This window comes from Diadema antillarum, unplaced genomic scaffold (genome assembly GCF_040938485.1).
Source record: "Diadema antillarum isolate AM-2024a unplaced genomic scaffold, OU_Dant_1.0 seq00000230_RagTag, whole genome shotgun sequence".
NCBI lineage: Eukaryota > Metazoa > Echinodermata > Echinoidea > Diadematoida > Diadematidae > Diadema > Diadema antillarum.
The window spans coordinates 59033-72175 of NW_027271280.1; the positions used below are offsets into that span (position 1 = coordinate 59033).

The window sequence follows — 13143 nt, forward strand, 5'->3', positions numbered from 1 at the left end:
AGGCAAGCATTACATCTAAGGACAGCAGAAGTAAAGTGGAATGTCTAAATGTTCTGTCCTTACTGGAGAAATTTCACTGGACTTTTTTTCTTTTTTGAGTGCTGAAGATACATTGACTAATATATTCCATTTGGTAAACCTACCTAGCTGTAAAATGTATTCTCTTTGGCATATTGATATTGAGAGCAGATGAAAGTAACTTGATTTGGAGTGAATTTATAGAAGTATACTACTGGTGTATTGAATGTGCAGATGCTCCCATAGTGCGAATGATACAAAAGGTGACAGGAGACAGTTGCAGTTTCTCTTCAAATACACATCAGATATTGTAAGAGGCATTGTATTCTGAAGAGCTCATTTTTAGATGCAAGGTCATATACAATCAGTGTCAAATATCATTAATTAGACCCTGATATTACAGGGTGTGACTCTTTTCTCTTAGGCTTACTAGAGCAAAGAATAATTACAATTCAAAGTCACTAATTTCAAAGTTAAATGGAATACAAATTGTGTAGCTGCAAAATCAGGGAAAGTGTAACAGAAGAATGAATCCAGTTAGCTTAGGTATGCTGAAAAAGTTAAATACAGGCAATGAACTTGTGAATCTTCAAACAGACCTTTGCTGTGTGTGCCACATTGAATGTAAGGTACTCTAAATTATAATCACGCAGAGTTTTCAGATTTTACAAATCGATTGCTGATACATCGGTGCGTAATTCACAGTAAGTACTAGTTTGAAGGGATACCTGTCACTGTATCCCACACACACAAGAAAAAAAAAGAAAAAAGAAGGGAAAATGTTCCAGTAAATTCAATGATGGTGTAGGAGTGTAAGAATATTGGTAGATATGCAGTGTTAGGTATTACAAGATACGTTATATTATAAAATCCTTTATATATATACGGAACATATTTACATAAGAGGTTTTACTCTGGTATCCTGCCATTCTATCTTGTATTCACCAGACTGGATTGTGTGCTAGTGGAATGCAATGTACCTCTGAAGGATATTTTCTCAAATGGGAACACTAATAATGCCGTGGTCACTTTATATGAATACTACTAGATATCTTATAAAGCAAGATGGAAACAAATTCTGTCTGTAGTGAGACTTTTTGCTTATTCTCTCAACCAAAAGTTTAATTAGAGGCTATTGCAGTTATGGAGCAAGTCTTGTTTATGAACGTACATGTATTTATATTGAAAAGTTGATCAACCATACCAGCTCATTTGGGTTATATTTCAAAAGAAGTTTGAGCTGTTGCATAATGTTGCTGAATGAAGTAATTCTTAACTTTGCAGGTGCTGCTGTTTTATGTACACTGTATGCTCTGAATATGCCCATATTGGATTTATCATTTGGCAGTCCTTGTTAGTACAATAAATAGAGGTAACCTATCGCGACTTTGATGCATTAAATACTGATATCTCCTTCAGTTGTAGGAACTGTGACTGGCTGGCATCACTTCAACAGCAGTATAGCTCTCAATGTCAAACACTACTTGGCTGTAGTGGTGCACTTGTGCAAATTTATGTCAAATCCGTTCAAGGTTTCCAAGCATTGCTATGGTGGGAAATATTTTCCTGATGAAAATGAGTTGATATGTAATGTTTATCAAAACTTTTCTTGAACAAGAGTTTTAGGCAATTTCATGTAAAATATACATGTATAAAACTTTGGGTACCAATGATACCTCTGCTGTAGTCATTGCAATTTATGACATTTTATAGCTATTGTTATCATATGGTATTGCTCAACGTTTATATTCAGCAACACAAAATCAATTTAGCAAGATGTTAAAAAGAGAATCTCTTAGTCTAAATTTATGGTATAGCAGTTTCTGAGCATCAACTTATATAGATCACACCAAGCATATAATTTTATGTTCTTTAATAGCTTAATTCTGTAATCATACTCCACTCATGTTCAACTTTCCATTATTGTTTTTATTGTTTCAATTATTTGCTATTTTACTATAGAATCATTGTATCAACTCTTTCTCGTGAACATGTACATGTACTGTTTTTGTATAATGATGAATTCTTGGTATCACCAGTGCGCAGAGCAGCGTTTGAGATGCATTATAGAATAGCTCAGGGGACAAACTTGCCCCAGTTTTGGCTGCATATGCACTCAGGTTACGTTTTGTCTTTATCCAGGAGTATTTTTGTTGAAAATTTCTTCACTTTCCGTCATGTGACCAGCACATTGAAGCCTTGCAGTAGTGAACCATGACTCTAGTGACCACAAATTGGCAAAAATTAGAACTTTCAACTCTTTTAAAGCTGACTTATAGCCAAGAAAAAAGGAGTAACAACGGAAAAACAGACAAATAACTCCATTGAATTGTATGGGAACTGCGATGTGCATGAGACATGGAAGCGACAATGGCACCGAGGAATCCCAGTGCATCTTTAGCATGCACAGAAGTTTTCTGCGCATTGGCGATACCGAGTATTGCATTCAGTGTACAGTGTTCTTGAATGTTATTATTCCAGAGTATAATTTTGGACCAAAAATTTATACTGACGTCAGTCGCATCTATTCGGCTTTTTTTTGTTGATTTTTCTGTAGATGTTGATGTCACATTTTCATAAACTTACTGTTTTAGGGTATAATAACAGTCTAAAGAAATACGGGAATGCAAGAGGAATTGTTTTAATACGACTCCTGTGTATTTAGAGATGTTGGTGTGAAAAATGACATTTGCTACAGCATTGTAGACTTATGAGGATAACAGGTATGTTTCTCTGATTCCTTTTTTTTTGGGGGGGGGGGGCATTTTTTTGAGAGGGAATTTGGCTTGCATTATTTCTAGATGGTTGATCATGTCAAGTCAAGTGTGGACAAACAAGTTTTTGTGTCTTCAGACTTTGAACACCTAAAATGAGCATCACTAGCCTGGTTACGAGGACTAAATAATGATTCAAGTACTTTTTTTTTTTTGACTGTGTGGTTGTGAGGCAGTAACCTTGTTTAAAACTTTGAACACAAGAAGCTTTGTTATGAATGAGTATTGCCACTAGGGATTTATAAGTGATCTATAAAGCTAGTCTCACCAACAAACAGAAGTAGTAACTGTGCATGAATGGTGGTATAATCTTGCCCTGCCGATGTATCTTGTAGTCCTCTTGCATTCCAAGTAGCCATCAGTGTCCAGGGACCTCATTTTTTCCCCCTATCCTTTGCACAGCAATTTTCTTTCACCTAAAATTGTTAAACTTCTTGAATGTCTTGCATTTGCAGAACAGGTTATTTCTTTCTCTGACTTTAGAAGGTGTGCAAAGACATATCATAGACTCATTCAAGTCAAGTCTCGGATTTCCCCGATTGTTTCAAATTTCTGTTGATGTGCAGGAAAATCGTATAAGAGACAGTGTTTTAAGAGAGGATATGTCAAACTACTCACATCTAGCAATCCTTTTGTTTCATCATGTTGATTTATGGCAGAAGTATTATGCAGATATTCCTCTCACATAGATTATTGAGTAGAAATATTTGAACCTAGAGTATGTGGAATTTCAAATTTTTGTTCTGCATTAAACCATCTTGCATTCAATTGTAGGTGAACCAGTATTACAGTACACAGATTTAGATACGATGATCAAGCTTCGCTATATTTTAAGACTCTTATGAAGTGCCATCTAAGTCAAGCATGATTTGTAATTATTTAATCACGACTTGAAACCGCAGTAGCATTCTGTTCATGCCATCAAGTGAATTCAACTTTATAAATTTTATTATGATATTAGAATGATGCCTTTGTATTTGTGCAATTTCAAAATTGTTCATCGCACATCATTCCACCATCTTCTCATTTGAAGGGTATTGTGTATGACATATTTCATTCATTCCTTCATTGTGCAGTTATTAGTTTATATATGTATAGTATCTGAATATTTTACGTTTCTACATGAGGCTATACTTGAAGGTATAGACTATAAAGAACAGTGAATTAGCTTTAAATGCTAATTACATGTACACAATATGCTGATGGACTGAAGAGAATTTAGACATGTACACTGTGCATGTATAATGTTGCAAAGATGTGGCGTAGCAAATTAGGCATTTCTGTTGATCATTGTGTGATGTCATTAATTGATATAAATGAATATATTCTATTACCCAAACAAATTGAAGTCAGGATGCCCAAGTGCTGGAAAGGGATAAAATGCAAGCTACACCTGTTGTAACTACACTTTGAATATCTGTGAAAGTTGCCTTACTATGAATAAATCTGCATCTGTAATGTTGTATTCATGCAAATTCAAGTGTTTTATTATGTTGTTTTTGCTTTTATTTCTTCTTTTCATTCTAAACCAAAGTGTCATTTGGCCTGTAAGTACAGTGCTCTCATGTTATAATGAACTCGGTTACAACGAAATTTTAGTTACAACGAAGTCAAAATTCGGGCTGCAACATTATCCACTCTATGTATTTTTATTGTTTATTTGTTTCGTTATAATGAAATTTCGATACAATAACAAAAGAAAACTGCCAGTCCTAAGGACTTTTTTATAATGGGAGTCCACTGTACTTCATGTCTGTGGCATCTCATGTGCATGATCTATAAAGGAAATGTTCATAGCGATAGAATATCCCCCAGCAGAGTGGCCAGAATAAGCTATGTCATGATTAAGTATTTTTCGCTGTAAACACAGTTACGTATAACAAAATACACTTCAAAAGATCATCATCTATATACAGTGTACAGTATAATCGCAACACATTTATGTACTTTATTGGTCAGCTATAATGAAATTTTGATTTAACGAAATAAAACCGCTGGTCCCGAGGACTTTGTTATATCGGGAGTGCACTGTATAGATAGATACGGTATCTGATAGAATATTGAGTTCATGGTGTGAGAACATCATGCATGTAAGAGTAAAAATGTCTGTGGATGAAAGCAAAATATTTTCAAAATTTCGGAGCCACAATCATGTGTATGTTCACAATAAGAATACACGATGGCCCCATTTTGGGTCTGAGCAGAATGCAGTGTGGGAAAACAGCACTACAATTGTATTTGGGGAAAAAAGAACTCACTGTATGCATGTACATAGTCTTGAAAATATATTGAAGGCAAAACTGCCACAATTCTTATTTTTACTTTGTTGTAATAGGAATTTCGTTATGACCCTGTTCATTATAACGGGAGTGCACTGTACCAGGTACTACAGTCTTTGTTGAATGAGATTTTTTTTTCTTCTGCTATTTGAATAATGCAAAATTTGTTTCTACATACCACAGAATGATAGAAGTTAATCACAATATGAACTGCAAATATTTAAACTGTATTTATGCACGTTATACATAAACACACAAATTGTTTATTTATTTCTGTGTGCCCTTACGAGTAAAATGAGAGACTCAAAAGATAAATTTATGGCGTAATATGCAGTTTTTCCATCGAACAAACTTTCAATAAAGTTGAAGTCTATTATGACAACACTTGCCAACAACTTGTAAAGAATGTTAATCTCACAGAAAAAAAAAGATGTATAGGTATGTGAAATGTCATGTTTTCCCTAAATAGCTGCCAACCTAATAGTGTAAAAGAGGAAATTTTCAATAGTCGCACTCTGCCTGGCAAGATGAATTGAATGTTAGTTGAGCGGAATCTAAATCTAAAAAGTATTACATACAAATTATAATAGCACAAAATGTGTATGCAGTCATTTCTGTGCTAGTATCGTACATGTATTGCTTAATTAATGCATGCAATTTAATGCACAATTTAAACCACTGCAACAATGAAGGGATTATCAGATTAAGCTGAAATTCGGCAATCGTTATTAACACGTTATGTAAATGATTAACGTTAACTTTCACAGCAGTAGCATCATCCTATCCAAAGTTATTAGAGTTGAAAGTGAAGAGTATGGACACAGTTTTTAAGAAATGAAAAGGAGACTCTATATTAAAGACACACCTACACTATCCGGTATTCCTCCAAGAAGTGTTGGAAAAATACTGCTAAAAACTCAATTTCCTGTTTGTTTTATGACCCCAAACTTTGGTATAATGTAGAAGACTTGCTCTTTCAGAAAATATTTAAAACTCAAGATCGGCTGGGTTGACCCATTTCACCTAAATGTATTTTCAAGTTTTCACACAAAATCAGTGTGTGCAACTTTTTTTCTTTTTGTTTTTGTTTTGTGTTGTGATGCATGGTCACATAAAAAATGAAAAGAAAAAATACAAGATTTGAATTTGTGGTTTAAATCAAATTTTGAAGCATGAATTGTCAGCTTTCATGCATCTCACATGGGGGTGGCTTGGAGGGGGAGGAAGGAAATCAATGTACATTACAAAAGTGTCTCAAGAATTCTACTTATACAATGCACTTGATTTTATGCTTCGAGTTTCACATAAATATGGAAGGATTACTGTGAGAATGTCAAAATGTCAAATGTCAAAATCAATCTTGCTATAAAGCCAACATATTTTCGATGCAATTGTAAGATCAGGCTGAAAAGACTTTCTGTACTATGTGTAGCAGAGTCAGTCACACACACACTCAGCACACATATACTGCATGTATACACACATATACTGGTATAAACAAATCTCAAAACACTGTCACAGTGTACATTGCAATTGATAAGCTAGAAAACATTATTCAGAATACTAAACTACAGCATGTAATTTGCCAAACTCATCTAAAGAATTCATTTTTGAAATACGTATGGGAATTACATAATACAAGTCAAATACAATGTAATATGTTACTTTTTAAAAAACAAATATGGTTATTATAATATTAAGCATTCCAGGCATCATAATACCACACACTGTAATATGTCAGAGTGCAGTTTGCGTACCAAAGTTGAAGTGTCAGAAATATGTCTCCTCATCTTTGTGATATATGACATATTATGGTACACATTAACATATGGCCCACCCACAATATCGAGCATTGATCATCTTCCATGAAATGATGGATTGACATACAATTGAATCAGATTTAGAAGGGGTATTAAACACAAAAATATCCACTGTACAATGGATAAAGACACACAACACATTATGTTGAGTATAATCTTGCAACTGAATAATACCCTGTATTGTAAAACTGGTGTATAGGGTGGTTACAATTGTACATAGGTAAAGTATATACAGGGGAAACTCGGTATAACGAACACTGCTATAACGAGATATCGGTTATAACAAGGAAATTTTCTCGGTCCCAAGTTTCCTTCCACACAAGTCTATGTAAAATGCTACTCTTATAGCGAGATCGGCTATAACGAAATAACTGCTATAACGAGATAAATTTTGTGACTTCCAAACAAAGAAAAACATAGTAAATCAAACCTGCTATAGCGAGGTAAAGCAAAATGCCTTCGGTAAAGCTGTGCTTCGCCTGTGCTATCATCTTCCTTGATTGTAAAGCTTGATGCGCCAAAAACTGTCTTGTACACACATAATCATTTTCTTCAATGCACTCCAGCTAGCACTGCATGTTGTACGTGTGAAGTGTGTGTGCGTGCACGCACACTGATACATGCAGAAAATGTGGTGGGACGGCCATATGTATACATGACATCATCATGACGTTTAGCAGGTGTGAGGCAATCTGATGCTGTGATTGGCCTTCTACTTAGGGAATTCCCCGTCTTCACACACACGCAGTCATAATGTACATCCAGAATGTGTCACATACACACACAGCATTGTGCAGACCATATTCCAGCTTTCCACACAACACACACCCATACGATAACCACATACCAATCCACAGGCGATCTTGATACAATCGCAAGCTATATAAATTTACAAATTCACCCTTACGAAAAAGTCCTGTGGTACTCCTGTGGTAATTACCACAGGACGGTACCACAGGACAGTACCACAGGAAAGTACCACAGGACAGTACCACAGGACAGTACCACAGGAATTGTCCTGTGGTATTTTGGGACATACCACAGGACAGTACCACAGGAATTCCTGTGGTATTTTGGGACGTACCACAGGGCAGTACCACAGGAAAGTACCAGAGGACCTGTACCACAGAACAGTACCACAGGACAGTACCACAGGAATTCCTGTGGTATTTTGGGACGTACCACAGGGCAGTACCACAGGAATTCCTGTGGTATTTTGGGACGTACCACAGGGCAGTACCACAGGACTAGTACCACAGAACAGTACCACAGGAACTGTCCTGTGGTATTTTGGGACAGTACCACAGGACAGTACCACAAGTCGATCATTACCACACAGCATTACCACAGGGCAGTACCACACAGCATTTCCATGGTACCACAGGAGAGTACCACACAGGATAGATCAAAAAAAAAATCTGGGAGAATTTTAGCCACATTTCAAGGAATATTCCTGATAGGTGAGTGATGGATTTTAGGACAAACATGGCCCTACTTAATAACCTGTCCTACTCCTAACATATAACCTCAAACGAGAGTCTAATGGCCAAGTGCCAATCTAGTCCTATATTAGATCTATATAGTCATATTCTATTCCTAGGTAGCCATCGACCCTATCAGTACATATATATATGGCCGTCTATCCGTAAAGCATTAAGGCATGGTTACTAACTCGATTATACTTTATTATCAAGATATGAAATTACACTTTCATAACAATATCTATGATATTGGGAATAACATAACATAATTAGACAATCTTTCATAAAGTTCAAAGTAAGTTCCATCATTAATACTTTGACTTTTTAAGTCATATATGTATTTTCTAAAATCTAGAGTGCTTTTTATGAATATTCATGAGCTATGTAAAAATTTGTACCACAGGAGTACCACAGGAGTACCACAGGAGTACCACAGAAGTCCTTATGAAATTTCTCATGCTTTACATCAGCACTTTCACTAAATAGGTAATACTGTAGGAGTATAGGATAGGATAAGTAATGGCAAATCAATTGTTATAATTCACAGCATAACTCATCTATCAATTAATTGAGGAATATTAATATGTGCTTTTTTGTTTGTATTTTTGTTACAAATTTCAGTTGATTCTGCCTTACAATTTTCCTGTGTGGTACTCCTGTGTGGTACTGCTGTTTGATATTCTCCTGATGTGATAGTCCTCTGGTATAAAATGTTAAGAAAAAAAAATATCCTGTAGCATTTTTCTGTGGTACTTACGAATTTAATTTGCTGTGTGGTACTTCTGGTAGGAATAGCACCATATTATGATTTTCATGTGGGATTTTGGACAGTTCCTGTGGTACTCACCTGTGGTATACATCGAAAATTACCACAGGAATTCCTGTCGTACTGTCCTGTGGTACGTCCCAAAATTCCACATTACAATTCGTGTGGTACTGTCCTGTGGTACGTCCCAAAATACCACAGGACAAGTCATGTGGTACTGTCCTGTGGTAATATCCTGTGGTACTTTCCTGTGGTTTTGTCCTGTGGTACTGCCCTGTGGTACTGCCCTGTGGTACTGTCCTGTGGTACGTCCCAAAATACCACAGGACAAGTCATGTGGTACTGCCCTGTGGTACTGCCCTGTGGTACTGTCCTGTGGTACGTCCCAAAATACCACAGGACAAGTCGTGTGGTACTGTCCTGTGGTACTACCCTGTGGTACTGTCCTGTGGTACTGCCCTGTGGTACGTCCCAAAATACCACAGGACAAGTCGTGTGGTACTGTCCTGTCGTACTATCCTGTGGTACTTTCCTGTGGTACTGTCCTGTGGTACTGCCCTGTGGTATGTCCCAAAATACCACAGGACAAGTCGTGTGGTACTGTCCTGTGGTACTTTCCTGTGGTACTGCCTGTGGTACTTTCCTGTGGTACTTTCCTGTGGTACTGCCCTGTGGTACTGTCCTGTGGTACGTCCCAAAATACCACAGGACGAGTCGTGTGGTACTGTCCTGTGGTACTGCCCTGTGGTACGTCCCAAAATACCACAGGACAAGTCGCGTGGTACTGTCCTGTGGTACTATCCTGTGGTACTTTCCTGTGGTACTGTCCTGTGGTACTGTCCTGTGGTACTGCCCTGTGGTACTGCCCTGTGGTACGTCCCAAAATACCACAGGAGAAGTCGTGAGGTACTGTCCTGTGGTACTATCCTGTGGTACTGTCCTGTGGTACGTCCCAAAATACCACAGGACAATTCCTGTGGTACTGTCCTGTGGTACTATCCTGTGGTACTTTCCTGTGGTACTGTCCTGTGGAACTGCCCTGTGGTACTGTCCTGTGGTACGTCCTAAAATACCACTGAACAAGTCGTGTGGTACTGTCCTGTGGTACTATCCTGTGGTACTTTCCTGTTGTACTCTCCTGTGGTACGTCCCAAAATACCACAGGACAATTCATGTGGTACTGTCCTGTGGTACTGTTGTGTGGTATACGTCCCAAAATACCACAGGACAATTTGTGTGTATACTGTCTTGTGGTAATGTCCTGTGGTACTGCCCTGTGGTACATCCCAGAGTACCACACGAGCCTGTGACACAGTACCACACAGTTCCTGTGTCAACATATATTTGTGTGGTACATTGTGTGGTACCAACCAGTACCACAGGGAGTACCACATGAGCCTGTAAAACAGTACCACACAGTTCCTGTGGTAACATTTATTTATGTGGTACATTGTGTGGTACTGACAAGTACTACAGGGAGTACCCTACAAGCCTGTGGTACAGTACCACACAGTTCCTGTGGTAATATTACAAGTGTGTGGTACATTGTGTGGTACCGACAAGTACCACAGGGAGTACCACAGGACTTTTTTGTTAGGGCAAACATCTACAATTGATAAGAAACACATTCTTGATATTGGATTTCCTTGGCAAAAACATCTTCTTACCCATAAAGGTGAGTAATTCCCTCACACACAATATCAAGTTTTCAGTATTGATTGAAATATGATGGGTAGTCCCACATGTGCAAATTAATGTCATTATCTTATGCCTTCTTTTATGCCTACTGATATAACGAGATATCGGCTATAACGAGGAAAATGACTCGGTCCCGACCATCTCGTTATATCGAGTTTCCACTGTACAAATTTTTGTAGGCCTAATGACAAATACATTTGAGCTCATCAAGTTGAAAATTTAGCAAGTTTCTCATATGCATTCAAATGCATTTACGACACCAGGGCCCCGTTTTATCAATCTAGAGTTACCATTGATTGAAATCAATAAAAATGCTTTAAAAACAATACAGTACATAAAAAACAAAGCACAACACAAAGCGCTCGCACAGGCACAATGCATGCACAATGCAGCGCAGAGTGTACACTGCCTGTGTTTGTATGTGTGTGGTGTGGTATCAATTTTATCTTTATCACCTACAGTACTGGAACAAAACACACATACTAGTATATGTTTGGACTAAGGCAAGGCTTGTGCATATGCACATGAAAAAGACTACTAATGAAACTTGTAAAACTTACTGGGAATTTTCTCCACTCCTCAGTATAATATTTGATGTGTACTACAACAGAATTAGAACAAACAATCTCCATAGAGTGCTGACTAAACAGTCAGGATGGCACATTTACAAATTAAACCACAAGGTACTTGTACTTAGGTATAAGTTGCCAATAGCACATTCACTTGTGGATGGTGGTGGTCAGATGAGAATCAACCTTTCATCAGCTTGAATGCAACCACTGTATCTTTAAAAGTATAAATCTGAAGTCTAGAATCTCAAAGAAATATCCTCTTAGCAGAGAGGAATAACCACATACTGCAATCAATATTATACCAATCCCTAGCAATATAAATATAATACATTAAAGTTTCATGAAAAAAGAATGACATACATTGCATAAATATGAAACAGATTTGAAAACTGAAGTACTGGTCAATCTTTGCATGCACATAGGTACTGATTTTTGTGACACATTTAGAACAAAATGGCATTTTAAATGCTGCTTTCTACCCTTTTCTCTGATTTTTTTTTCCAGCACATAAGGTTTCGATCACTGACACGTTATGTTTTTATTCACTGGTGCACTTAAGCTCTATGCAACATGTTGAGTTCATTGCTTTCAGATGATTTCAATCTCCATCAAAGAAATTAAATGAATGACTAGAAAATAAGATATATACAGGGCTTTTAGATCAACTCGCATATTGCTTCAATGTACATGTAAGTGACTTCAAAGTTTGCAGGCACATACACATAAATGCTGCAATCTTAAAAGTGAAAATTAATCTAGAAATCTACTCACTCCATTGTAAGGCTCTTTGGATAGATTGGGAAAACTCACAAAAGTCCTAGGTCATTTTTCTTCCTGTCAACATACTGTGTGATGGCCTGATCTAGTCTTCTGTGGTTCTTGCACAGCGCTGCCTGGTTTGTCCTGAGGCAAGGCATCAGAGTATGACTGTCAAGAAGAGGGCTACTTCTTGGTGGGGTACAGCCTAGAAAATTAACATGTCACATACAGAAGAGATTTTTGTTTTGTTTTTCCTTTTGTTCCCTTCCTCTCTATACATTTTTTGACCAAAGATGCCATTAAAGTGCCATGTATGTAATTAACGCGATAGACAGCTACATCAAGTCTTCAAATACTGATAAAACAAATTGATGAAACTAGAGCAATCACACAGGAGACCCGTTCGAGCACATGTATCCCCCGAACCCGTCTCCCATACCCCATCTGGATTACTTTTTAGGCCAGAATGTTGTATAATATGGCAACTGTCGCAGGATACAATAAAATCCGACAAGAAATGAGGCTGGTATCATAGCACATACAAGGAATATGACTTGTCATCCTATAAAAGTTTGAACAATGAGAGCGCTGGCAATGAAAACTTTTGTTACCTAGAATAACTCTCCATAAACCCCCATAGCAAGTTCGAATAAAATCCGACAAGAAATGTGGCTGATAGAGCATGCACAAGAAATGTGACTGGAATCCAAGGTGGAGCACTGAGGGCACCACCACCACAAACTGTTGTGTCCTACATGTACATGTAGAATGACCATCTGTTCACCGATCCTTAGCAAGTCTGAATAAAATCCCATGAGAAATGAGGTTACATGTAGTATAGCACATACAAGAAATATGACATGGCATCCTTAAAAGTCGGAACAATGAGGGTGCTGTCAATGGAAACTTATGTTACCTAGAATAACTCCCCACAAACCTCCATAGCAAGTTTGAATAAAATCCGACAAGAAATGTG

At 37.4% G+C, this 13143-nt stretch overlaps 1 protein-coding gene across 1 annotated transcript in view; it reads right to left on the reverse strand.

The window, feature by feature from the left end:
- Nucleotides 1-12214: 12214 nt before the first annotated feature.
- Nucleotides 12215-13143, reverse strand: part of LOC139729256 (uncharacterized) — a 44295-nt gene continuing 43366 nt past the window's right edge. Inside the window, exon 14 of the mRNA XM_071640186.1 lies at nucleotides 12215-12372. Within this exon, the coding sequence (XP_071496287.1) occupies nucleotides 12215-12372 (158 nt within the window). The remainder of the gene's footprint in view (nucleotides 12373-13143) is intronic.